This window comes from Hyalella azteca, unplaced genomic scaffold (assembly GCF_000764305.2).
Source record: "Hyalella azteca isolate HAZT.00-mixed unplaced genomic scaffold, Hazt_2.0.2 contig14441, whole genome shotgun sequence".
In the NCBI taxonomy this organism is placed as follows: Eukaryota; Metazoa; Arthropoda; class Malacostraca; order Amphipoda; family Hyalellidae; genus Hyalella; species Hyalella azteca.
The window spans coordinates 306,416-333,310 of NW_025944327.1; the positions used below are offsets into that span (position 1 = coordinate 306,416).

Below are 26,895 nucleotides of genomic sequence, written 5' to 3' on the forward strand. Positions count from 1 at the left end.
CGCGCCGGAGCCGTCCGTATCTGTCCCGTGTGTCGAATCAGCCCACGGTCGATCGGCCACGCGTCGTACGACGATAAATTTTAGAGCAGAACTATGCTATCTGGAACCTAACCCCAGATGCTGTGAGCTAAAAGTTACGTAAGTTAGCGAAGCTGCGGGTAGTCAATCGCCGGCGGACGATAAAGTTTGGAACAGTTATGTTCTTGTTAAGAATAAGCACCCCCGTTAAAATTATAATCGGAAAAATTTACAAGGAATTTCTTACACGTGTTCGTCGCAAAAGAAAAAAATTTAATTTTCTTTCATGCTCAACGAGTTCTTCCATTTTTTTCACCTAATCAATGGTGATCTAGTAGACCATTGCGTCATACACTCATCCAGGACCAAATGGACTAGGTACGGGAGTAGCTAGAGATCATGCAATTTATACGCGTGTTGAATCAGCCCGGGAACCATTTACCAGTTGAATCGAGACTTGACCCAACGTGTTCCCAGTTTCAATTTTTAATCAGCACTGCTACATATATAGGTTTGTGACAGCTTCAGGTCGCTGTTAGAAGTATTGCTAGAAGATTAAAAGCAAGCCAATTCGTTGTAGTCTGTGGGGCCCGCCTCGATGAAATTTAGTATTATTGCTAATTTGAAGGCGACGTCTAGGCACGCAAAGACAATCAGTGCTCGAATCGAAACGTGATTCATACTAGACTGATCAGTAAGAAGCCTAATTATGCAATGAAAATTGCCACAAAGGATAAGAAAAAAATTTCTACAAGAAATTATACTCGACACAGCAAAATGTCCAGAACAAAACTACGAATGCAAGGTAGTGGTAGCGAAACGCTTCGTACAAGTAATTCTACGTCCTACGTTTCAGCTAACTTTCACCTGGCACGTATTTCTCGCTGCTAAGTTAACCTTCACAACCTGAAGGTAACAGTACTTGTGATCCGCGACCAAGAGCAACAACGGTACACACTCTAAATCATGCTGCACGAAAGGCTAAGCCAGTGCAGGCTTACAAAAGGTTTCCCTAACTTGCTCGTCACCTCGAGTTCTAAAAGTCTAAAACATTTCGTAGGAATAGCACAGGACTATAAGTCCCTACCAGAGGTGATCAGAATTAAAAGTACCCGTCAAACCGGGACATCATTAGTCGTTGCGGAGAGCAACTTTCCGAAATTCCATAGGAATCAAGCTCGGCACAATGAGTCAAACTTTCCTGAAGTGCCAAGGAAAAATGTGTGGCCCATAATAACATCATCATATCTAAGAATCACTTCGTCAAACAGTCATCAGACAGCCTCGCCTCGCGTAGGGAGCGCGATAAAAAGATAGTATTCAGCGAACATCGATGAGAAGGATTCGTTCACATTTCAGCAAATGGAAATTGTCCCGATGTAATCCTTAAAGAATATTTGCATTCAATTCTCTGCTGGGATTCAATCTGAGTGCAGCCTGAGAAGAATCTCCTACCGTTACCTAGCGCAAAAAAAAGGAATACATAATCTTCCATTGACATTCGCCTCCACAGATAAGTATTGGTCCTGCATTCAAAGTTTTACTTAATACATCACTGCTAACAAAGAGGCTGATAAATGGGGACCAGCACTTAACATGAAAACTAAGTGACGGTGGAAAACTTCCTCAGGAACTTGACGATTGAAATTACTAATGCATCGTTGCTCGGGACCGGGACGAATAAGAAATTCTCAACGAACTAAGACTCCAGAAAAATGTTTTCCACAACCATTATAATTAATCGTTGCACAGCGGACGCAAAAAGTTCAACAAACAAAGAGCAATATTAAGTCCTTTCCTATGTGTCACTAACAAAGCAGACATCTTCACTAACAACATTGAGTGAGTGGTAGGACAGACGTCCTCGAAATGTATACCTAAACGATAGAACAAAATTCGCACTGTGTCTAGAAATACTAACGGTAAAGAAAGAACTAAGAATATATACAGAAGCAAAAACAGCATAAAATGAACCTGTTCCACCAAAATGTTATTAAATAGCATAAAAAACTGAAAACTAAGCATACAAATCCCATAACAGGGACTTGTTTTCTAAGAAAAAGTTTGCGGTTACACTTGCCGAGCATCTCAAGTTGGGAGAAAGTAGCCGCGATTTGTACTGAAGTCGAGCAGCTCAAGGGGAACCAGACGAAGATTCTCCTCCAAATCACGATGTACATATGAGTTACAAATAAAAATATGCCAAGTAATTCCACCCATTATAAATAAAAAGAGATGCCGAACTTAATCATAGCTTCCCTTGAAGTTCCTTCACTCAAAACCAACACACACACAAAAAAAAAAAAAAAACGTTACAGAAATTAATACACAGATTTGCGATCACGTGGAATGTAATTAGTTATAATTATTCTCATCGTTCAGCGAGCACAAGTAACAATAACAACATTTACCGATTTAATAGTTAAAAATAGGCCAATAATTAGAAAAATGGGTTAGGAGCGATAAGATCTGAGCAAAATATGAGAGATTCTGACACATGAAAAACATTACATCAATTCGAATAAATACTAACAAGAAGCAATCATCTTGAAATTTAACCCAGTAAACAAAATTCTAAAATGGATCTCTCCGTAAATTCCTTGCGATTCTCAAGTGAAACCAGAAAGTTCACAGAAGAACGATACGAAGTATCACAGTTAACCACCAAACCAGCAGAATGCAACAAATCATCTACTTTATTGCTATACAAGAGTTGTCCTTGTTTCGAACGCTGTCTCAACAATATTTTAACATATATATTGGCCTAGAAAAGCTGCTTATCTGATGTGTATAGCCATGCAAAAATTAGGACTTCATGACAGGAAAGAAATTTTCAACACACATCATGGATTAACTCCAGCCTATGTTGGATGGATTCAACCGATCAATTAAATACAAATTTATTAAATACTTCCAACTCTGCATTGATCGAATAATGACTTTCAGGCACGAAAAATCAACGTGTATAGTACCATATTTTCATCAGATCAGACAGTAAAAAAAACAATGCCTTGCACTCACGAAGCCCAGCACAATCACACGTTTCCGTGGACTTTAAATCGAAATTTGATAAATTTATTGACGTTAACCAACTAATCGAGTTGAAGTCTACACTGAATCAGGAAGCGCGCAACACTAAACGTTATCTACTGAGTTATTCAAGTAACAGACATACTATAAATTTGTGTCGTTCTAATAATCGTGCAATTGGCATGAATATAACTCAGAAAAATTAGTAACTTGGTGCATTCCTTGTTGTCGATATATTAATAAAAATCTCTGAGCGAGAGTAAATTTGGCTGAAGGGTTCATTATAACTCATCAAATAAAAATAAATCAAGCATAGCACCAAGCTATGAAACTTTTACGCGTGTGGAGCAAAGAAATACCTACACCAGCAAAGAAAATGACTATCGATCAACAAATCCTCAGACAAAATAATGTTTGATGAAAAAATCACACCGAATCGTTCTGAATTCATCTGCGTGCTGAGCTTGATGCATCAAAATCGGATGGACAACGTAGAAATAATATAAGAATTGAAACAAGAAAAGAATTTAGACATGGCAACATGAAGGACTGGAGCGATCGCTAGGAAGATGGTCTGGTAATCCCGCAGCTTTATTTGGACACGTCGGGCATTCAGAGAGCAGAGTAAGTGGGCTGGATGCTGGAGTTTGCAGAACACGGTTTACGTGGGTGGAGTGGGTAGCAGGGTTGACGTTAAGGCCCTGGGTGGGCAGCAGGGTTGACGTTAAGGCCCTGGGTGGGCAGCAGGGTTGACATTATGGCCCTGGGTGGGCAGCAGGGTTGACGTTAAGGCCCTGGGTGGGCAGCAGGGTTGACGTTAAGGCCCTGGGTGGGCAGCAGGGTTGACGTTAAGGCCCTGGGTGGGCAGTAGGGTTGACGTTAAGGCCCTGGGTAGGCAGTAGGATGGCTCCAGGAGTCACGTAGTCGCCAATCATGAGTGCGCTGTTCACAGGGAAGTTGCTGCTGCTCGCCTGTAGAATGAATACATCGTTAATCTTCATTCATTTAATAGAATTGATGCGTGCATTGCTCGAACTACGGAAAAAAATAAGCTACAGCTAAACTACCGACGTCAGTGACCATCAGCGCGTTCAACCCCTCAGAGGAGACTTCTGACGCGTGTCTGTGCTCGTCAGAAGTTCTAAGGGATTTCACGTTCCCAGGGAGATTGTTCCTGAGCGTCCCACCGCTGAGCTCGCGGTGTCTCAGTTGTGGGGGTTAAGTTATTATGTAGGTAGGATTCCTTACATTTCCCTTCTTGTCTCTCTGTCTCCAAATGCTGTCGGTCTGCCTGAGGTTGGAGCGCGACCCGGACATGGGTCCAAATTGACAGCCAACTTATCCCCGTTTAACAAGGGGGGACCCGAAGCCCATGTTTTTTTTAACTGGGTCTAGGCCCCGCCTCGCGCTGTGATGCGAGGCGGGGAAGGTCAATAACAACAACCACCCAGTTCAACAAGGAAATTATTTAAAGAAATGTAAGTAATGTGCTGGAAAAATAGATATCGTCTTTTAATCTACTCATTTTCACAAGAGAGTGATGCTTTGACGATTATGAGAACGAAACCTACATTGTACTGAAAGTTACTCAGACATCAGTCTACCGCAGTGATTACGCAACGAATCAGCGAATTGTTCTAACATCTCAGTATGGTTTCCTACAGTCACGCACCTGTCTGATCACCGTCACGCGCCTGTCTGACCACCGTCACGCATCTGTCTGATCACCGTCACGCGCCTGTCTGATCACCGTCACGCACCTGTCTGATCACCGTCACGCACCTGTCTGATCACCGTCACGCATCTGTCTGATCACCGTCACGCACCTGTCTGTTCACCGTCACGCACCTGTCTCATCACCGTCACGCACCTGTCTCATCACCGTCACGCACCTGTCTGTTCACCGTCACCCACCTGTCTGATCACCGTCACGCACCTGTCTGATAATAGTCGTTCATTTGTCTGATAACCTGCTGTCACGCTCCTGTGAGTGAGTAGCCATACTTTCAAAACTCGCTCAAGTACACGTAGCGGCCGGTCTTTAGCATTTGATTGGTGGATTTAGATTGAAAAGCCGTCAGTGATTGGCTAAAAGAGTTAAGAATTCTTAAGAGTTTTAAGAATTTAGAAAGTCTGGCTCGTGATGAGCATCACTCACCTGTCTGTGGTTAACGAGGTGCTGCAGGGGCGCGTAAGCAGGTCCAGCGTGGTGGTTGAGGACAGTCGCGGCCGAGACGCCGCCAGAGGAGGCTGCTGCTGCTGTGCGCTGCGGCGGCCGCGTCCCGACGATCGTAGCTGCTGGGGCCAGCTGAAGCCCGGATGCTCCTGCCACGATAACATCAATAAGTGAAAATGCTTCAATAAATAAATAGAAACGCAGAGCCGATTTCTTCATTGCAATATTTTTCAACAGTTCCATTACTATGCAAAGCTATGACTTTCACGAGGCAAGGCAAATAAGATATTAAAAAATTATTGTCGATAATTTTTCCTCTCGCAAACAATTTTCTTGCATCGATGTTCTAGGATCAAATCACCGCAAATTCTGAATTTTTATCATCTATTATACCAAAATACTGATCCAGTACATCGTTCCGAAGGCTAACGCATTAACGTTACTAAAATCTTTTTTGACAAGGATTAATTTGCCTTTTATCGATTCTGCATAAACCAAGCTTCAATTGCGTTGTGAGAGTCGATGGACCTTCCATGGCCTGATTTAAACGTACAAAATGGTCACATGGAAATCGTATATAGAATTTATAGTAAAGCATCTAATTTACTGTTTGTAAGACGGTAGTTGCGAGTGAGCTGTGAAGAATCAAGCAGTTTTTGGAAGTGAATTTATGTCATTGTTAAAGTGCATAGCCCGCTGTGCGTTGCGTGGAACTGTGCTGCGAAGTTAGCAGTGACTTCAGTAAACCATTTCACGGCACGATCAACATCTTATTGGCCTCTTCCGGTATTCATACTTCACGAGAAAATATTCAACTATATAATTTTCAGAATGCCGCACCAGATCTTTCTACCAACAATTCCTTGTTTACTCACACGTATCTGGATTTAATAAACTCCTCGGTGAAATCTAGCTTAATAGCGTACGAATACTACAATATTTTACTATAATTATTATTTTCTATTTTTATAATTATTATTGCGGTTCGCAAGTAAAGACTGTCTTTAATCTAAATGGGTACCTACGTTACCTGGAATGAAACTTTCGATTTTATGTCTTGTAAACCGTGAAACCTTGAAAAACCGCCGTAACTTTTACGGGTATAGAAACGCACTTGCTTCAGAGCATAGAGTATATTTCCTTTCTGAATGTCCACTATTAGCGTGAACATGGCAGTATAATAAGCAGAGGAAGACAGATCTAGAAAATAAAGACCACAAAATCACACCAACAATTGTAAGTAGCAATATTACGCCATCCTGGACCACACAAATTCATTGGGCGATAATCTCTTTCCGCTTACATTTCTCGTTAGCTCATTTTCAAACTTCTATCTTAGAGTGATCATTTCTTTTCAATTACATTTATTGATAATTCATTTCTCTCCACTGATATCACTTTCACCTTAATTTCTCGAGCGCTCATTCCTGTTTCATTTACAGCTCTGAGTGCTCAATTCTCTAAGAAGTTATTTCCTTTCCCATTCATTTCTCAATTATTCAATTCTTCCAAGAAACGTTACAAAGCGAAGTGACGTTTGCACGAGACAGGCACATGAACAACCAAAGTACAGAAGCACGATCTTCAAAAATGACTACAGAGTCTAACACTCGAGTGTAGATTGATTTATTAGTTACTAGTCTACTTTGAATGAAAAAATTACTAACAACGGCGAACGTACGATGACCGAGATAATTTTTGAAGGGAGCAAGTAGAAAACACCAGGCAGGAAGTTCTAGAGAAGATCTATAGTAGGAATAGAACTCTTAGTCAAAAAATAAAGTCAAGACCAATGAGCCGAGGAAACGCTAAAATACAGCATTACATGTTGTCATCCTCATTTTAATACGGACGCTTGAGATTTAATGAAAGAACGTGTAGTAATCACAACCCAAATCCTCTCCAACGAAAGGTCGTTCAGAAATTCTATATTAATGTGCGAAGGCATCAATAATGTTCACGTAAAAAAACTAAGATAGGGTACTGTAATTCCATCGAGAACTGGAATCAATCATTTATTCATCAGGCGAACCAGGAATATCGTGAACAATACGATTTTTAGATTTCCAAACAATTACAAATTCTAATACTAATTCCAAATTACAGAATCAAATTAAAAAAAATTAAGTGACCGGCAATTTGAAGACTAATTTTCATACATACTATCAGTAAATTACAAACAACATTGACGTCTGTTACTATCAACCAATGCTGATGTCGGAAACCGGTCTAGCTGCGGTATACTTACTAAAAATGCAAGCACCATTACATTGTGAATAAGAAATTTTATAAAATGAAGAGGTAAATCGGACATTCAACATCACATTTCATCCAAGTTTTATTAATCTTTCATGATCTTAGAACATTTCAACGGACATAACTCATGAACGATGAGCATTGCTGGTCATGCGAAAGACGTTAGCATCGAAGTAAGTCCTACGAACCATACGCCAGTCGACGATGCCAGCAAATAGGACATTTAAGAAAACTAAACAAGCTTTTAAAAGAAAATAATGCCCAAAAATATAAGTTAGTGCCGATGAGTCTAAGTGAGACATTATTATATTTCGGCATTCCAGTGAGCCAGTGCAGACATTCAAATATCTCATGAATATCACACTTAAATTATCTAATATTCACGAAGATCTTAGCTGCTGAAGATTGACCGATAACGAGAATCTAAAAATAATTAACTAATTGTCTGCCCTCGAGTAGGAGCTTGGCTGCCATTTGCTTAATCTTGAGCATCAAAAAAGTGCTATTAAATTATAGAAGAATTCTAAATTCTTCTGCATTAACAAATAAAGCTTTGTAATAGCTTTCTTGGCCTCTAAAACAGTCGAATGGAAGTAGGGCGCGTTACCACGCGCTCGATAACAGCCTATTCGTTGTCACATACCATATAATGGTAATAGTTTCATTCAAATCTCATTAGCAAAGTGCGCATAACTCGCGCGTTCTGACCGACCAAGAACTGAGAACTATTTCGATGATGTGTCATGGTATTGACCCAACATATGACCCATTCAACTAACTTAACTAATCAAGAACAATATAAGAGAGTTGGAATAATACAGGACCAACACAGTTGTAAATAATACGTTTGAATCGTGATTTTAATAATTATCAAGCACGGCAATTCAACTCAGCTTGATCGTAATGAACAAGATGTAGCATTATATGATCTAATTTAACCCAATTTTATCACCATAAGATGAAAAATAAAAGAACCCCGAAACGAAATATCACAACTTGTGAAGTAATCGAAACTTTCGCCGACCTCTAAACAAGTGACACTTACTCCGAATTTATGTCTACTTGCGCGGGGCCTTTCTATGCAACGTGCACCGCATAGCCAATGAAACCAATATGATGCTGAAACTGAAATGAACTCTAAAGCCACAAAATGAAACAAAGATAACAAAATCTCTGGTCCGCAGTCCGACCATCAATAATCAAACAATGAATGTAACGTAAAATACCAGCTAATGTCACAGAGTCCAAACCCATTTATAGAGAAACGCTCAAATGATCAAGCTATAACTTAGCGTGGACAATATTAATGTCGCGGACGGAACCTTCAGATATAACCACAACACCGACTCGCGACTTGACATTAAATGCTGCGTCAAAAGTCTGCTTTGGCGACCGAACAGCGCAGTGACGTTATTCCTACAATTAATAGCTTGCCACATGACAAATTAGCTGCAAGTTCATATTGAGAATATGACAGGTCTTCCCCGTACATAATTGCTCTATGTACAAGAAAATAAATTTCACATCACAAATGTGAAAATAATGTTACTATGAGACATATGTAAACTCCCGCTTCAAATAGGATTTTGAATTTTTTAAATCTATGTCAATGTAAATTATTGTTGAACTGGAGGATACGGAGAAAACATTTTATTTCTAGTTCACAAATAAGAGCTCCTTAGGAGATTTCCAGCTTATGACTTCATTTAACGTCAATTATCTGGTAAATTCAAGGTCATAATATTTTGCAAGCATATAGCCTTAGCACCAACACTTCAATTTCATAATCACGACTAAACATTCATCCCTATTTCCTCGCGGTTACAATTGATTGTAATTGATCACACCACGATTTTAATTTGTAGTCAATTATCCCCCAAGATTTTGACATGAAGAGGCAATAATTTGAATGAAATAGTGATTTAATTTGTGGTCAATTATTCATGAGAAAAAAAATAGATTTTGAAATGAAGAGGCAATAATTCGAATGAAATAGCCAGTAAGTAGGAGGATTAGAGGAGAGCTTCCCAGCGAGCAGGGGCACCGCCCCCTGAAGACCAGCGACCCCTCCTAACGCCCTAGCGCCACTCCGCGTACTCGTCTGAAATGAACGAAAGAAACCCGTCAACAACGCGGCAGTCACGGCCGCACAATGTAGTGACACAATCATCAGCCAGACAATAACAACCATGGTAACAATATAGGTAGTGACACAATCAGCACCTATACAACAACCATGGTATCAGCACCTATATAACAGACATGGTAACAATATGGTGACACAATCAGAACCTATACAACCATGGTAACAATATAGTGACACAATCATCAGCCAGACAATAACAACCATGGTAACAATATAGTGACACAATCATCAGCCAGACAATAACAACCATGGTAACAATATGGTGACACAATCAGCACCTATACAACAACCATGGTAACAATATGGTGACACAATCAGCACCTATACAACAGCCATGGTGATAATATAGTGACACAATCAGCACCTACACAACCATGGTAACAATATAGTGACACAATCAGCGCCTATACAACCATGGTGACAATAGTGACACAATCAGCACCTATACAACAACCATGGTAACAATATAGTGACACAATCAGCACCTATACAACCATGGTGACAATATAGTGACACAATCAGCACCTATACAACCATGGTAACAATATAGTGACACAATCAGCGCCTATACAACAACCATGGTAACAATTTAATGACACAATCAGCACTATACAACAGTCACGGTAACAATTTAATGACACAATCAGCACCTATACAACAACCATGGTAACAATATAGTGACACAAACAGTACAATGAGTCTAGTTCAGGTAGAGATGAATCCTATCATTTTAGTCTGCCAGATTACATGTAACTCGGTACCGGAATGTAGCAGGCACTCGAAACCACTGACACAAAACGTTCGATGGACCGATGAAGCTATCAAATTCAAACATCACAGCACTGGAAGAAGATCAGCCAAGTAAATTGGATGCTAAACAAGTTAGTCTTCCGTTCAAGGGATACTCAAATATCAAAGATGCATGAATCGTGTAGCAAGACAATAAAGACTTAATTAACAACAAGAGACATTCTAACCTGTTTCATCAAACACACGACAACTACACACAAGCTCGAGATGACTTCAACCCCAATTACAGTGAAACAATCTCATGTCTATCTAGTGTTCAAATTTCACTATTTGCGAGATCCCATAGCTCATGATTTTTCGGAATTATCCACTTAGGGAAATTCACTAACCAAAGAGTAATTTCAAGCGCTTGTTTGAGAGGCATAGACTAAATATAACAGAACACCGAAGGTCTCATCACGAAAGACTAGCTATTAGCTAGTCGTCTTCAAAATCACATTAGAAAATTCAATGCGACAAAATCTTCCACACTAATCGCCAGCTTGCATCTACGCCTAACATTATCGGTTGAATAGTAACTCAAATAAAAGTAAAAGTTAGCTTCAAATTTTCTGATTAAAGACAATGCTTATTGTCAGACGCCGATTAAAATCAATCATGCATTCTAGTAGACACAAATATTCTAGTAGACACGTCGCTACAAGCGATAGTATTTCCTTGTTTTAATGCAATCAAAAATAGTACTAATATTTAATTCACACAAAGAATTACTAGCGCATGAATACGACGCTCTTGAGGAAACATATCAAATGAAGTGTTTTTAGCGTCCATGTGACTATCATTTCATTAAGATAGTATACGCCCATCAATATCGAATGAATGAAAAACTATACCTGAACAAAATGGTTTTGTGAAATATTTTGAACCATCGTTTGGAACGTACAATAACATGTAATGAATGTGATAAAATATAATGAGTGAAATGATGCAAGCTACTCACCGAGCGTGATGAGCGAGGCTCCCTGGTCCAATGCCACCTCGCCCAGTCCGTTAACTGTGATGCCGTTCACCATATTCAGGGCTGCACACAATCCAAATATTACTTTCATAATTCTACCCAATTCAATTACTTCACATAATATGAATAATCACACAATAAAATACATAATATATCTACAATATTGCATCGCACAAGTCTCTAACATCATAATATAATTTTTCTATGTAGTACACGCTATGAAAATAATCCGTTTCATCAAACAGCAATATTTGTCATTGTGTAACTGCTGATAAATGAAATTGTCCGCGAGTATGAAATAATCTAATGATAAAAATCAACTCGAAACAATCGCAGGCCAATACGGAGCCTGTTTAAAACCAGCAACGCTATTTTCACCGGACGGGCTATTAAAGCTCAGAACACTTGACGCGCAAATCTATTCTAAATTCTATTAAACTATAATTTTTAAAACCACCAGTTTAGATCAAAACATTACTCAAATAAAATCATACAATACATTTGACTAACATTTTTGATATGGAATATTTTTTTATATTGCAAGATGTTGCAAGTAAGTAGGTAAATAAAAAATGGTATAATGGTAAAGAACTGATTGCGCTTAACATTTTTCTATGACTGAATGTGTTCAGTGTTGTGCTCCTGCAAGTCGACCTATTGCCAGTAGTTAACTTTGTGATTGTGTCCAAGTTATTACGTATCTGAGTTTCAACCAGGTCTACATTATATACAGTAAATTGGTAAAGGCTTACGTGCTTTAATGAAACGGTATAACTAACCCTGCTTGGCGCCGAGCTCGTCGACCTGCTGCCATGAGTTAGCTAGGATTATATCCTATTATTAACCAGGCGTGGACTAATAATAATATTTCATTTAAGGCTCATGTATGTAATGGTACAACTAACCCTGCTTAGCACCGAGCTCGTCGACCTGCTGCCAATAGTTCTCAGAAGGAGACGTTGTGCTGTTGCCAGGCGGGGGCTGTGGAGCAGCTCCCGTATACCTGCCGTAATGCAAATTTTGTTAACTCCGAGCCTAACATACATCTAATATATGTATTTATTTATGTTGTATAATACACGTTTATCATTACTTGGATGGGCAGCGATTCTAGAATACATGCAAATGCAATATATAATATTCTAAAATACATGTCTATCTTATCAATCTATCTTTATATTATAAATTACGCGTCTATTTTCTCAAGCTATACATGTATTCTAATATTAGAGAATATAGAGTATTTATTCAAGTGAGACGCAATATCCTCAGGCGGATGTTACGAGTCTAATTGAAGCATAATCACGTGAACGGTTACGTCCCGTGACGTTTTATCAAGGGAAGGTGTAATAAGCTTATACAAGATCAGGTCGAGTCAGGACGGTCTGCACTTAACGCTTTGTGTGCGGATTGGTAAATAAAAACCTGACACCGAGAGGTTAATCATATTTTTATTATTACACAGAGGGTTTAAATTTCAGCACTGCCTTGTGTTGATAGTCTATCCCGTAAAAACTGCATTCTCCCCACTAACCGTACAAGAGCCTTAGAAAAAACTCTGAACCTCGGGATTTTGTTACGAGTATATCAGCAACTATTGCATGTGGCTGACAAGAAACGCCATCGACAACTGTTAGTGCTTAACTCGTAACAGAGAGAAATAGTTGTACGATAACAACTGTTTCATGTGCTAAAATTTACATTAAGCAGGAAGAAAGCAAAACCATTTGTGGGACTTTTGATAATTGATTTTTTAATTATCATGATACTTGACCTGTGGAAAGAGCTACAGGGCACATTTCCTGGATAGTGGCGCCTGTACACGAGGCCAATTGAAATCCGTAGTACTTCATATAGTAGTGGTTAGTATTAAAATGTTGTACTGGCCGCCACTGCTGCCTCGGTGTAAAAGCAACTTTGGGATAAGCCTAACAGGTTATCACACTAACCTGAAGTGAGGGTTCTTATGAGTGTGCTAAAATTGAATGCCAGAACCTAACAGGTTCTGGCTCCTACCTGAAGTGAGGTTCTTAAGACCCGGCCAAACAGGTTCTGGCACTCACTAGAAGTACGGGTTCTTAAGACCCGGCCTAACAGGTTCTGGCACTCACTAGAAGTACAGGTTCTTAAGACCCGGCCTAACAGGTTCTGGCACTCACCTAAAGTAAGGGTTCTTAAGACCCAGCCTAACAGGTTCTGGCAGTCACTAGAAGTATGGGTTCTTAAGACCTGGCTTAACAGGTTCTGGCACTCACCTAAAGTACGGGTTCTTAAGACCCGGCCTAACAGGTTTTGGCACTCACTAGAAGTACGGTACGGGTTCTTAAGACCCGGCCTAACAGGTTCTGGTACTAACCCGAAGTAAGGGTTCCTAAGACCCAGCCTAACAGATCCTGGCACGCACCTAAAGTAAGGGTTCTTAAGACCCGGCCTAACAGGTTCTGGTACTAACCTGAAGTGAGGTTCTTAAGACCCCGCCTAACAGGTTCTGGCACTCACCTAAAGTAAGGGTTCTTAAGACCCGGCCTAACAGGTTCTGGCACTCACCTAAAGTAAGGGTTCTTAAGGTCAAGTGTGTTGTCGCCAGTCGTGGAGGTGCCTTCGATCACCACCGACAGCTTCACGTCGTACGATTGTCTGCATGAACAAACTTGTTCAATATTACAGAATAATTCAGCAAGAAATTCATTCAAATATCAAATTATACCACATTGTAAGATGCACATGCAGGAGTAAATTTGTTGAATATTAAAGAATAGCACGAAATACATTCAAGATATTATTTTATCTCATTTCAAGTACCTTATCAAGTGCTCAAGCTCAAAAAACATGCAGGAGTTTGACATATTATAGCAAAAAAAAAAAATTTTACTCCACCTGAGTAAAAATGGTATAGAGGTGAGGTATACCATTTATACCACACCGTATACCATATGAAGCTAAAATCAATGAATCACTGTACTTGTGTTTTAATTGCTGCATATGATAACGTTTTCCAGTATGACAAAATATTAACTAACAACTGCATTCAATTCATTAGCATAAAATTCAGTGGCCTTCACGGCGGCTGAAATGTATTTGTTATCGATGCATCCTCGTTTTTTCTATCCCAACTCAGACTATGATCGACTCCCACAACAAATTTCTATCTCACATGGGGGAAATTCGTAATTTAGACTGATTTTTATATCAGAACGTATGATTTTACAGGGTTTATTTGGCCTAATATAAATGCATGAAGTATTGAAGCATTCACAAAAAGGGACAGTTGTTTCCTTACCTTCTATTTGCAATGAGCTGCACTTTGCCGGTCACCAGCTGCCCCTCCTTCACAAACATGGGTTTCTGTAGCAGACACCGCACCTGCAAGCAGTCGAGGGGATTTTCAGCAATTACAGTTTTACCTTCTTGAAAATTAGCATTGGATAGGGCTTTATATTTCGTGGGAATCGATTAATACTACTGATCATTTTTCCATCTAAACAGTTAATTTGATGGTAGAAATTGTTACAGCAGAAATGGAATGACAAATATGAAAAATGCCTCAAGATTAGATAAAAAAAACTCCATAAAGACTTTAGGATCTCATATCGACTGCAAGTTCATTTTATGACGTTTCTGCTGAAACGTGCTGGGTGAACTACAATATTTTTGCTCATGTCCACTGCGGGAAATACTCCTCAGCTAAAATACTTCTCTCCTAGGAACGAGTTCGGTGATTTTACCTCCAAACAATCAGAACAAGTCATAGGCACAACTCAGCAGCTGATACAAGCAGACAACCACACCACCTGTCTCACCTGATACCAGCAGACAACCACACAACCTGCCTCACCTGATACCAGCAGACAACCACACCACCTGCCTCACCTGATACCAGCAGACAACCACACCACCTGCCTCACCTGATACCAGCAGACAACCACACCACCTGCCTCACCTGATACCAGTGGGTGAGAGGCTCGGTGGGGGCGGTAGACAGCCAGACTGTCTGCGTTGATCCTAAGAATGCCACGTCAAACCAGAACGCCAGTCCATGCATCATGCTGCTCTTCAGGATGTGGAACTCAAGCGGAATTTCTTTAAAAAGTTGCAATTATTAGAACATTTTCTGGCTTATCTATAATATACCGTGAAATTTTGTAATGAGACAAATTATGAACGTATGTACTATTTTATGATACGTCGAGGTTGAATATGTCTTGTTAACAATTTTGAGCTCTTCTATTTTCAGTGGAAATTATTTAAAAATTCCTGATAAGTGAAGTAAAATTAACAAATAGAACACCAGTATTTACGTTGAGGAAACATATTAACACTTCAATTATTTATCCACGTACATTTTATGGATCACTCAAGAAAAATAAATTTGATTCGTGACCCTATTTTCAGAGATCTAATTACTTTTACCATTTCTATGTGTTAATGCTTGTTTGTGAAAAAAAATTATTCCATCAGAAAATTCCTAGTTCTATTTGCAAGTTGAATTCATTGACAATTTTATTGCAGATGCATCACAGAATTGGGAATTTACACATTGATGAAGAGTATCGAAGAGTTGAATGTAAACTACATAGATACGAATCAACCAATTTTACCCTTTGAATAAAAGGAAAGCAACAAAGAGGCTTCTAAGGGTCTTTGTTACGAATTGAGAATTAAAAATTGTCACCAAGGATGTGCAGACCTAACTTCAATGAATATTTGTTTAACTCCATACATTTAATTTCATCTGCATTAGTTTTGATAAAAATTGTATTTATTTAGTAGCAAGTCTTGAAGCTGGTAAACATTTTAGCAAGCAACGCAACAACATACATATAATATTGCAGGAAAAACAAACGACTTTCATCTCAATAACAAAATACGATAAATATTTGGAAAGGAAGTTTTGCTAAGAAGATTCAGACTAGATTTTACAAATCAAGTACATTTAATATTGCAGGAAAAATCTTGGGAAGGAAGTCTCACCAAGATGGTGGAGATCTGTCTCGGCCGCAGTCGAGAAGTCAAGTGTGTGTCTCACAGACTTGGCGAGACAGATGTTCATGTCAAATGTGTCAACTATGGGCTGCCGTAAGTACTCACTCAGCGCCTCGTCTCTCAAGTGTGACAAGTCAACCCCGTGAAAACAGTTCTGGTACCTGAAACACATTTAGTTTATAGACATATATAAATGTTGGAGGTCAAAGCTAACACGCACTATACCTATATTAGTACAAAGTCAACCATGTGAAAACAGTTCTGGTACCTGAAACACATTTAGTTTATAGGCATATATAAATGTTGGAGTTCAAAGCTAACATGCACTATATATTAGTACAAAGTCAACCACGTGAAAACAGTTCTGGTACCTGAAACACATTTAGTTCATAGACATATATAAATGTTAGAGGTTAAAGCTAACATGCACTATATATTAGTACTTCAAATAAGCATTAAAGTTAGTAGCCATCTACACACAAAACGCACTAGATTTATTTCAAGTCAGCAATAGGCAAAATATGAGTAGCTATTGTTAGTGTTGACAGTTTAAATCTGCACATAAATGTAAGCGCATAATGGCATTAGTTAAATCCAAAGCCATCAGCATGGACTCAACTTGCATTCGTGGATGCAACTAATAATAACAATAATAATTGTTCACACGCTTAAATAATGTGGAAAAAGAGCTACTTCAAAATACATGAAAATAAAAGTTAATAAAACATAAAGCTAGAATAAAAATTGACAAAATAAATTAGCCAAAAAAAATCTTACCAGAAATTAGCTTTATTAAGTTGTTCATAATAGAGTCCTTCATCACAGAAAGGCGCGACATGGAGGTCTCCTCTGCTAGGGAACATCTTGCCGTTTGGTTTAAGCCACTTTCTGGCATGGATGTAAGTTTCTAGCATACGTTCGTTGTAGAGCATGTAGCCCATGGGCTCAGAAATGATCACGTCTACAGTGCACGGCAGGTCCACCTCTTCTATTTTCCCTGCTATGACTTTGATGCGGTTCTGCAGGTTGTTTGACTTAACCAGCGTCTGTGGGAAAAGAATTCATCACTATTTTGTTGCATGATTTCAGGCAAACAAACAACTTCTATACAATGTATGCGTCACTGAAGAAACCAAGCATTAATTTCACATTCACCAAAATCTAATGGAATGTTGAATTATACTATAATATTGAAAAAATTAAACACTAAAAGAGTATTAATCAAACCTGACAGTGATGCGCCATGCTGGAAGCTTCAACAGCATAGACCATTTTAGCCCCCGCCTGTACAGCGAAGAAGGACAGGATGCCAGACCCTGCCCCTACGTCCAGCACGATGCAGTCTTTAAAATCCGACATGTTCGACAAAATGGCTTGCTGGTAAGTGCCGGTTCGGATGTAGTCTTGCATCATATTTTGTTGTTGTGATAAGTAACTGTAAAACTACAAGAAAAAGCAGTCAGTTTAACGTAATGGTACCATTCAGGTAATACCCATTTTCTTATTTTTACTTGGTATAATCAAGATCTATATTGATATTTTACCGATATGGCTGTACGACTTTTGACACAAAAGCAAGAACCATCAATTGTATGTAATTGGGTATCTAAAGCTTTGGGTATCCTTTCTGTATGACAGATAATAAGTTTGTTCTTTCATTTCACAACCCAGGAATAAAGGGAATGTATTTACTTTCATATTATTTATTTCATCCCATAAAATATAATAATGGTGCACATATTATAATACAATGATTTGAAAAGAGAAGTTGACGATTTCTAACCTGGAAATATTGGGTTGCACTAGAGTCATCTGTTCTCTCATTGAAAACAGACGCTTCTTTGCCGACCTTAACCTTATAGATGATTTCATGGAACCTCCTAGCATCTGTTGGAGAAAAATGCACATCAAATGAAGCATCAGGAAAATCAGATAAGCACTATGATACATGAATTGAATGACATGAATACAAATTGATCACTGTGAGATATTAGCCAACAGAATTAAGGAAAATCAATAATTTAGGATCTTAAGCCGGCACAAATTGCAACTAATGAGACATGATTATCTAAACTTAAATAAGCAATAGCTGACCTAGCTAAGACATTAGTACACAGGGAAGGCAGCAACTACAACTTGAACAGGATGCACACAAGTTTTTGAGGTAGTTTACTTGGTTTATTCAAACAATTATTCAAATGAGTCCAGATTTTCTGAGGTATAAGCTCAGTAAGATAAGCAAGTTAGAATGTTTAGTAGGTAGGATGTATCTATGTACATAAAGCTTGCAATGAAGCATATAAAACATACCAGCTGTGGAGGAGAATGTGAGCAGGAGGTCTTCATGGGAAGCAAACACATAAGATTTGGCACCAAATTTGCAGCATTCAGTTTTGTTGTCAACAGGAATCTCCACTTCCACATTCCCATCTGAAAAACAATTCTGCCATTAAAAATTAAAATAAGATAAAATAACACACAAGCACCCAAATTTAAAGTGTAGACTAAATAAATATAACTTAGCATGAATTTATATAGGGAAGATTGCAAGAGCAACGTTGCCAGGTTCAGTTTTCAATTACAGTTTTAGCCTTCACTCCTTTCCCTTAAGGGTCAAAGTCCAGAAATCTTCAAAAAAATATTGTATTCTGTCCTCACATGCTCAAGCTCCAAAAAACAGTAGTTTTAAATATAGCCAAAAATTTTTTTCACTCCACCTTAACAGGAGTATACCAACTGAAGCTCAAATCTTAGATTAACCTTGCAGTAAACGAGAAATTGACGAGGTTTTCAGGCCATAAATGAGTCAGAAAAACTTTCTGAATTCAAACAAAGGCAAAACATAAAAAGAAAATCCAACAGCAGAAGAAAAAGAAGAGGGAATTTTGATCAGAGCTTGTTCACCACAATGAGGCATTCATCAATTTGGTTGGTAAATATGTTGAAATGTAGTGCCAGAGATATTTTTTTAGTATGAGAAATTGTTTTTTTATCACTTTTTCCTCCAAACAGTCTAATTTCCGAATAGCTCTCATAAAATGATGTAAATGGGAATGAGATAATCCAACATTCTATTCTAATGTAATTCCAATACAGTTCTTCTTATCTAGGTACTAACAGAATATAAAATTTCATTACTATCTCCGCCAATCAGGAGTACCAGACAACATTTTCCAAAAGCAGCAGGTAAACATGATAGTTTCAGGAATTATTTTTGAAAATCTTGGGCAAAAATTTGCTTTTTCTCAATTTTTCACTGAAAAAATTGAGGAAGGCCCATAGGAACATGCAAAATTATCAGCAATCACAGGTGTTTTTATCACATTTTCTCATTCATGGAAAAAATGCACTATTGTGCTTGCCATGTCCGTCTATCCATCCATCTGTCTGTCTTTCCGTCTGTGACCATATTATTGTCAACAAGAAAATGTGCTCTGTCCAGGGTTGGCAATGATTAATTCAAAATGATTAAATCATGTGATTAAATCACTTGATTTTTTTATAAAAAAAATCATGATTTTTTTGATTTTTTAGATTTTTTTGATTTATTTGATTTTTTCATATATTTAAGTATATTGAGTGGCAGTCTTTAATTTATATTGAGGTATTGTTTATTCATGGTTTAGTATAAATGTACTATGAATGACAAATTGGTATATAAAATTGTTGCCTTTAGTGTGTATTAGGTTCCAATGAATTGAATGTTTTTGGTACAGAGGCATTAAGTGTACAATAAATTGTATGTAGCTAGCAGCTTAGCTAATTCTTATAACATACAAGGCTATAAATAGTCTTTAACTATTTGACTACTTGTTATATATTGATTACAATATACAATTTAAATGTGTTAGATAGCTTATACAAGGTGGGGCAGAACTGATTTAACAGTTCTGAGGCAAAATAAAAGAGTAATGGAGGTACATAAATAATAAAGTTTATTTTCCTCAAGATTAGCATAACATACCATTTAAAATACTTAGGTTTTGAAAACAATATCAGGAAGATGGGGTTTGTTAGCTGCATCACACTGTTGGAGTCGTTCTCGGAAGTTTTCTATAGCACGTTCACACATATGGCGAGGTATGGCCATAACCTCTCCTGCAATAATCCGTTCCCTTAGCTGTGATAGGGTATGAGGGCGACTTCTAAACCCCTTTCTTTTAGATGTCCCCAAAGAAAGAAATTGCAAATGCTCAAATCAGGTGACCTCGCAGGCAACTGTAAATCACCCCTCAGAGTCTGGGAACATGCATTTAAAAACATTGAGTGACATTCGGGCTGTGTGAGCTGTAGCTCCATCCTGCTGGAACCACACGTCTCCCAATGCTTCATTTTCAACAATGTGTTTGTCCATCATGGGCTGCAAGAAATTTTGCAACATTGCAGCATAGCAATTGGAATTCACTGTTACGGTTACTCATTACTCTGAGAACGACTCCAACAGTGTATTGCAGCTAATGGCCACCATCTTCCAGGTATTGTTTTCAAAACATAAGTATTCTAAATGATATGTTATGCTAACCTCTAGGAAAATAAACTTTCTTCTTTATGTACCTCCATTACTCTTTTATTTTACCTCAAAACTGTTCAATTGGTTCTCTCCCACCCTGTATATTGAGAGGTTGAGATTGTATTGACCTTTTAGGCAATTAGAAAGATTTTCACCCTAATACGAGTACCTATTCTAATTAAAATTTTTAATTTCAATCTTTAAATATGTGAATTTAGATCTAGAAACAAAACAATTACAATTATAAGACTATATATAAAATAATTAAAAGCAGTGAATGGATATAAAATATTTGAATTGTGCACATGTTTATTTCAAACAGTATTAGATTTTCTCATAACTTAAGTCTCGTTTCAAGTCGAATGAGATTTGGTTGGTTATCGTTCAGTTTATGTTTAGTATTGGTTTATTGGTCTGAATTAAATGGGAACATTGCAGTCAGTCACTCAGTCACTAATAGTTGGTGTGTATAAAGGGTAGAGTCTGGTAGATTTATAGGACATAAAACTAGTAGATCTATTAATAGTGCTGTGCACTGTGCTATCAGCTACCTATCTGTTATGTGACTCTTCTATGTTTAGAAGATATGCATTCCTGAAGTGTTTTTGTATATTGAAGCCAGTTAAATGGTCAATATTTAGCTCATTACCTTGCTCCATACAAACTTTACAAAGCTAATGGATTGACTTACCAATAATTGCTTACCCAAAAATCCCTAAGTGGTAAAACTCAGTTTGGCCTGTTGGCCATTATTGAAGGCAATAAGTGCCCTTTTTAGCCATCCATTATGATCCATATACTGTTATTTTTAGTAGGCTAATTGCAACATAAAAAATAACACTTCAAAAGGACAGAAAAGTTGAAAAAATCCAAAAAATCAAATAAATCAAAAAATCATGAAAAAATCAAATAAATCATTGATTTTTGATTTTTTTTGATTTTTTTAAAAAAATCAATAAAATCACCAACCCTGGCCCTGTCATTCACTGCAGTGAGTACCAAGTCATATTTTTTGTCTCATTCGTGGATGGCTTCTGCTTGGTTTTACACAATGGAATCTAAGCCCTTGACTCCATTCTGGATCATCAGACAGAAGCCATTAGCAAAGGAGACAGGAAAACCTGCGCTTTCAGTCCTATTTGGAATATTGGGCAGATGTTCCTTAAAATCATGGGTTAAACAGAATTGTTTCATCAGCAATTATTGTGGATAAAAATAGATCATTTTTCTTCTCTCACACAGAAGAAATTGGAAAAAGGCCTTAGGACTGGGTGGAATTGGACGGATCCACAGACATTTTTGGCAGATACACAGGTGGCTCCTGCCCAATATTCCCACGAGGTGCCTGTACATGGAGACAGTACTGGCCACCAGTTGATCTGCCACTTGAACTGTCATGCTACTAGCCTTGTGTATAGGGGCTCAGCTGCTTCAGTGGCATGTGCCAAGACCCAGCTGAGAGGAGCAACCATGTTTTCTTTGCTGAGAAGTGGCCAGTTGGGCTAAATTCAGCCATGATGAGAGCATCTGTGCCGCTCTTGTTAAGCATCTTGGGTCAAGTGAATCATGGCTTGTTGAAATGAGAATGGTTCTAAAAAGAACCCAACAATGTGAAGTCCAGACAATATTTCATTGTTCTTGGCGATGAAGAGGGCCGCAGAACATTAGCTGTATTGTAATTTGTATCATAGTGCATTTTCTTACTTCTAGGTCATGCCTCCTAATATCATCTGGTTTTCTCCCTTAGAAGGAGTGGTTTAAATTTTGTTTTGTTATTAATAATGTGTGTGTTTCTTCTGTGTTTGTTTCAGACATATATCTTTGTTATTGGCTTTACCAATACATGTGTCCAGTATTGCCAGTAAAAAAGAGTCTACCTTTAACATGCACCAGCATGGTCATGCTTGAACTTGTGCCTATCTGCACCTGATTGTCTATCAATGTCTGCATCCATTGCCTGAATTCCAATTTACCTTGAAGTGATTGTCAACCTAATCCTGCTTGCCAAACTGCCGATACTCTGGTTCTTCCACATACTCCTGTTTCCTAAGAAACTTCAACGCTCCTTAAGGGTGAGTTGCAGTGAACTGGTAATATGATGCATTAATTTCCTGTCCTACCCATTTTCATGCTTTAACTAAATTGCACCCAATTTGGCTTATGATCTTGGTAAATCTTTGGTTGCTATTACAGTTAGTGAGTGTTTCTTTGCTTTGAGTGTTTACATTTCGACATTTGCATTACAGCATTAAGTCTTGTGTTATGCTTTGTGTTCCCTTTTGCTATGCTGTATGGAGTACTTGTCCTGCTTCTTGCTGAAGCTTAATACCTGCTTGATAAATTCAATCTCAATCATAACTTTATTCAATTGAAGTATGAGTCCTCTTTATTTGCCATAAAAGGCAATGGACTCAAGATGTGTATTTGTTAATTTGATAGGAGCAGTCGGTGTGGGACCCAGCTGCCAAGCTGTTGTGGAGATCGGAAGTCCCTGACTGCAAGTTCGTGACCTTCCTCTCCTGAGTACCATCACTTCATTAACCTGAACTCCTTGAAGAGTGCAGTGCTCATGCTCATATATATTGTACCAAATTGTATGATACCCTAATTGACTACATAATTGACCATTCATATCAAGCCAACTCATTAGCTGTTTCTATGTGCTTTTCATGGTCTCCTAGTTAGGGTAGATAATTGCATAGTGTTAGGAGCCTATGCATCTTGTTGACTGCATTGATTGGGACCATGACTTGAATGAGTGCTTGAAATAACCTGACTTCACCAGTCCAGAGCCTTACTTTGACTAGATAATGTGAATGTGATTAAAAAAATAGTTTAGTTACATTAATGTTAGGTGGTATTTGGGCAGAGTTAGTTGCTCGGCTGTCCAGGTTGTGCCAGCTGTTTATTCATGCCTCTTTGAATCTTGCCGTTCCTGACGTTCTAGATTGAACTAAACCTGGATGGTTTCAGACTAGAAGTAGTTTAAGTGTTATCTTGTTTGTTTGCGTTCAAACCAAAACTATGTTCAAATACTTGCAGTCAAGTAGTCTCATACCATTTTTTGACTCAAGTATTGTAGACTGAAAGATCCTATGCTTAAGTAGGATAGAAGCCAAGCCTTTGTGAATGTTTAGGAACCTTAATTCATGTACCCTGTGCCATTCCCAGTATCTTTTTTTTGTTCACTACAAAGCATAGTGAGTATCTTGCTGTTTCCCAGTACTCAAGGTTTCTGGTTCTCTGGCGGTGCACCTTCTGGAGGCTCTTGCGGTCAGTGACATCTCGGTATTCTGGCTACTAGATCGGTGAGTACAAAGAGGTGTGTGCCTGGGGGTGTGTGCCTGTGTATGACTGCAAAGTTGGCCAGAAGTGATCTACCAAACATGTCTTCTGGCTATGCTCCAGGAGTGATCCTGGGACCTGGTAAAGTATCCTGCAGGTGTACTGCTCTATTCTCCGGAAATCAAGCCGATACTCACTGTTTTGTTGATGAATCTGAAATTTTGGTTTTCTTTTTATAATTAGCTCATATTGTGGCAATGACTATTTTACAAAGCTAAATCTTTAGTATTAGAACCACTACCTCTAATCAAAATCATTTTGTGAAGCAATTGCTTCACTAAAAATTGCGAGACACAATAGCTAGCTTATTGCCTAGCTACACAGAAAAAAATAGAGTTTTAGATTTAATACTAGCTACCTACAAACCTACAATGACTGCAGTGAGTGCAGTCCCAACCATAGTGGCAAAGCAGAGATTTTTTGGAATCCGTTCATTTTTAATTTCCTCATTTATTCAAGATCTAAACCAATTTCTTATGTATGATGATGCTGGTTGCTGGTATCCATGATACTTTACTGGTCTACTTATAGGCATAGTGACAAAGCAGAGAGTTTTTTAGACTCTCCCTCAAGTTCATTTTTGAGTCCTATAAGTAGACTAGTAAAGTATCATGGATACCAGCATTATCATACTTAAGAAATTTAGTTAAATCTTGAGTTATTGAGGAAATTAAAAATGAACTGATTCCAAAATAGCTCTGGTTTGCCACTATGCTTATAGGACTCAAAAATGAACTTGAGGGAGAGTCTAAAAAACTCTCTGCTTTGCCACTATGGCTCCCAACTCCCAACTTCCCAAGAACTTCATACCTAGTTCATACACATCTCTCACCGAGTCACTATCACTCTCCTACTTTCAAATTTCACAGCCTAGTTTAGGTACATAGCAGCATAGTACTAATAGTAGCATATTTCAGAAACAATTAACTTGTTTAAAACTAGGGTCTAGGTAGGAGGCTAGGATTCTGATTAGGTAACAGAAATGACAAAAAATTGCTTCAAGACTTAAAAACAGAACAAAAAGTTTTTTTCTTTGCAGATTTGAGTTTGATAAAATCATGACTTGATAAATTAAAATGCCACTCATCAAGAAGATAATTTCCAGACTGAAATTGCTAAGTCAATCGACCCATTTTTAACTGTAAAAAATTTCATCAGGCTATAAATTCAAGAATCGAAGAAGCCTTTTCTACTTCAGGTAAGAATACTAAAATATTTCAAAAAATATAACAATAAACTCGGCAATAGCGTCAGTCTTCAACATTTAGCTATAAGAACTTAGGAAATCGGCATCGTCCAGGTCATATGAACATGGGTTTCGCGGCACAAAGCCACCGGACGCATGCCGAGTATTGTTAACATAATAGAGCAGAGGTTAACTCTAACACATACCTTTACTAATTTTGCAAGATAATCCATGAGGATCATATTCTATAGACACACTGACTGGAACATTATATTTTAATCTTTTGTCCCCTTCAGAATTAAAAATATGCACAGAAACGTGCTCAAATAATCGTGCGGCCGCCATCTTTTGTACAACGATAGTTAGGGAGAAATCCTTGATTTTGGTTCAAACAAGGACCTAGCGGCATTTACTATAACACGCCTAGATTATCTATAATACCAAATTGTAATGAACATTTCGATACGCAATGATTTTTATACAGGTTATTTGTCAATACTCGTGACTTAGAAGATTCCATTTATCTATGATGTTGTAATCACAAATTTATATTAAATCTGGAGGCATGACAGAATTTATCAAGGTTATAATCGCCAATCTCATAATTTTAACGATTGTTTTATTTGCTAAATATAATTTAGGTTATGATCATATAAATATTATTCTGGGAAATTATTCTCAAAATATGGAGCCACACTCCACCGGGCGTCACTTTGTTCCAATAACTCATATTCCAGCAAGTCTCACGAGGCAATAGTAAGATTTGAATTTAAAAGCGTTTTTTTGCGTTTATCACGCCCTAAGCCTTTCGCCAATTCTTAAAATCGTAGAACATTCACAGCTCGTTGCGGTCTCGAACGCGCAACCCACTGCTTCAATTTTGTTATGCTTAACCGCCCAGCTGCTTTGCCGATTTTCACCAGAAACTGAAGGGCAGAGCTGGTATTAAACCATCACTTCTCCGGTCCAATCCTGGTACTATGAACTGTAGCCACGGGCCCACCAAAATTTAGTGGACTTCCATCATCTAGGCAGTAGAATATGAATAAACACGCCTCTCGATAGAATAAAGCAATATGTCGCAACTCTGTGTTTTTATATCAATATTCGCAATCAAATCATCATCCCACATTATGAAACATTTTGTGGCTTCATGATGGTCGTAACAGGTGCTGCGATCGCCAATTTACATAAAGAAAGTAAGATCTACCGGCCATTGTTTATTCATCGTTGTGTTGCATACGAATCAACATCTAAATACCATGTTAATCGGCTCCCATTCCTGCCTCGTCCACCTTGTGACCTGAACAAAAAACTATGAGTTATTTTAATTTCTGATAAACATCCGACATAAATTTCACATCCACACCTGCTCTGTGCCTCATATGATTTGGGTGACGTTGGATGTATGTAAATTCTGCGTGCATATTCAATGTGAAACTAACAACTCACACCTACTTTACTCTTCTCCTCGAAG

General features: G+C 38.2%; 1 protein-coding gene across 2 annotated transcripts; it reads right to left on the reverse strand.

Moving 5' to 3' along the window:
* Nucleotides 1-1,486: 1,486 nt before the first annotated feature.
* LOC108664659 (histone-arginine methyltransferase CARMER) lies at nt 1,487-25,776 on the reverse strand. 2 transcript variants are annotated; one of them, XM_018151320.2, is made up of 13 exons: nt 25,625-25,776; nt 18,688-18,807; nt 18,161-18,264; nt 17,605-17,820; nt 17,155-17,423; nt 16,366-16,538; nt 15,335-15,474; nt 14,675-14,757; nt 13,942-14,031; nt 12,300-12,397; nt 11,377-11,457; nt 5,207-5,373; nt 1,487-4,019 (listed from the first exon to the last, which is right to left on the reverse strand). In XM_018151320.2, exons 1-13 carry the CDS (start codon nt 25,761-25,763, stop codon nt 3,897-3,899), a joined length of 1,803 nt encoding a protein of 600 aa, XP_018006809.1. In that variant the 5' UTR covers nt 25,764-25,776; the 3' UTR covers nt 1,487-3,896. The 2 variants fall into 2 exon arrangements, with proteins under 2 accessions (XP_018006809.1, XP_018006811.1); XM_018151322.2 differs by lacking the exons at nt 1,487-4,019; nt 5,207-5,373 and adding an exon at nt 6,343-9,581.
* Nucleotides 25,777-26,895: the final 1,119 nt, after the last annotated feature.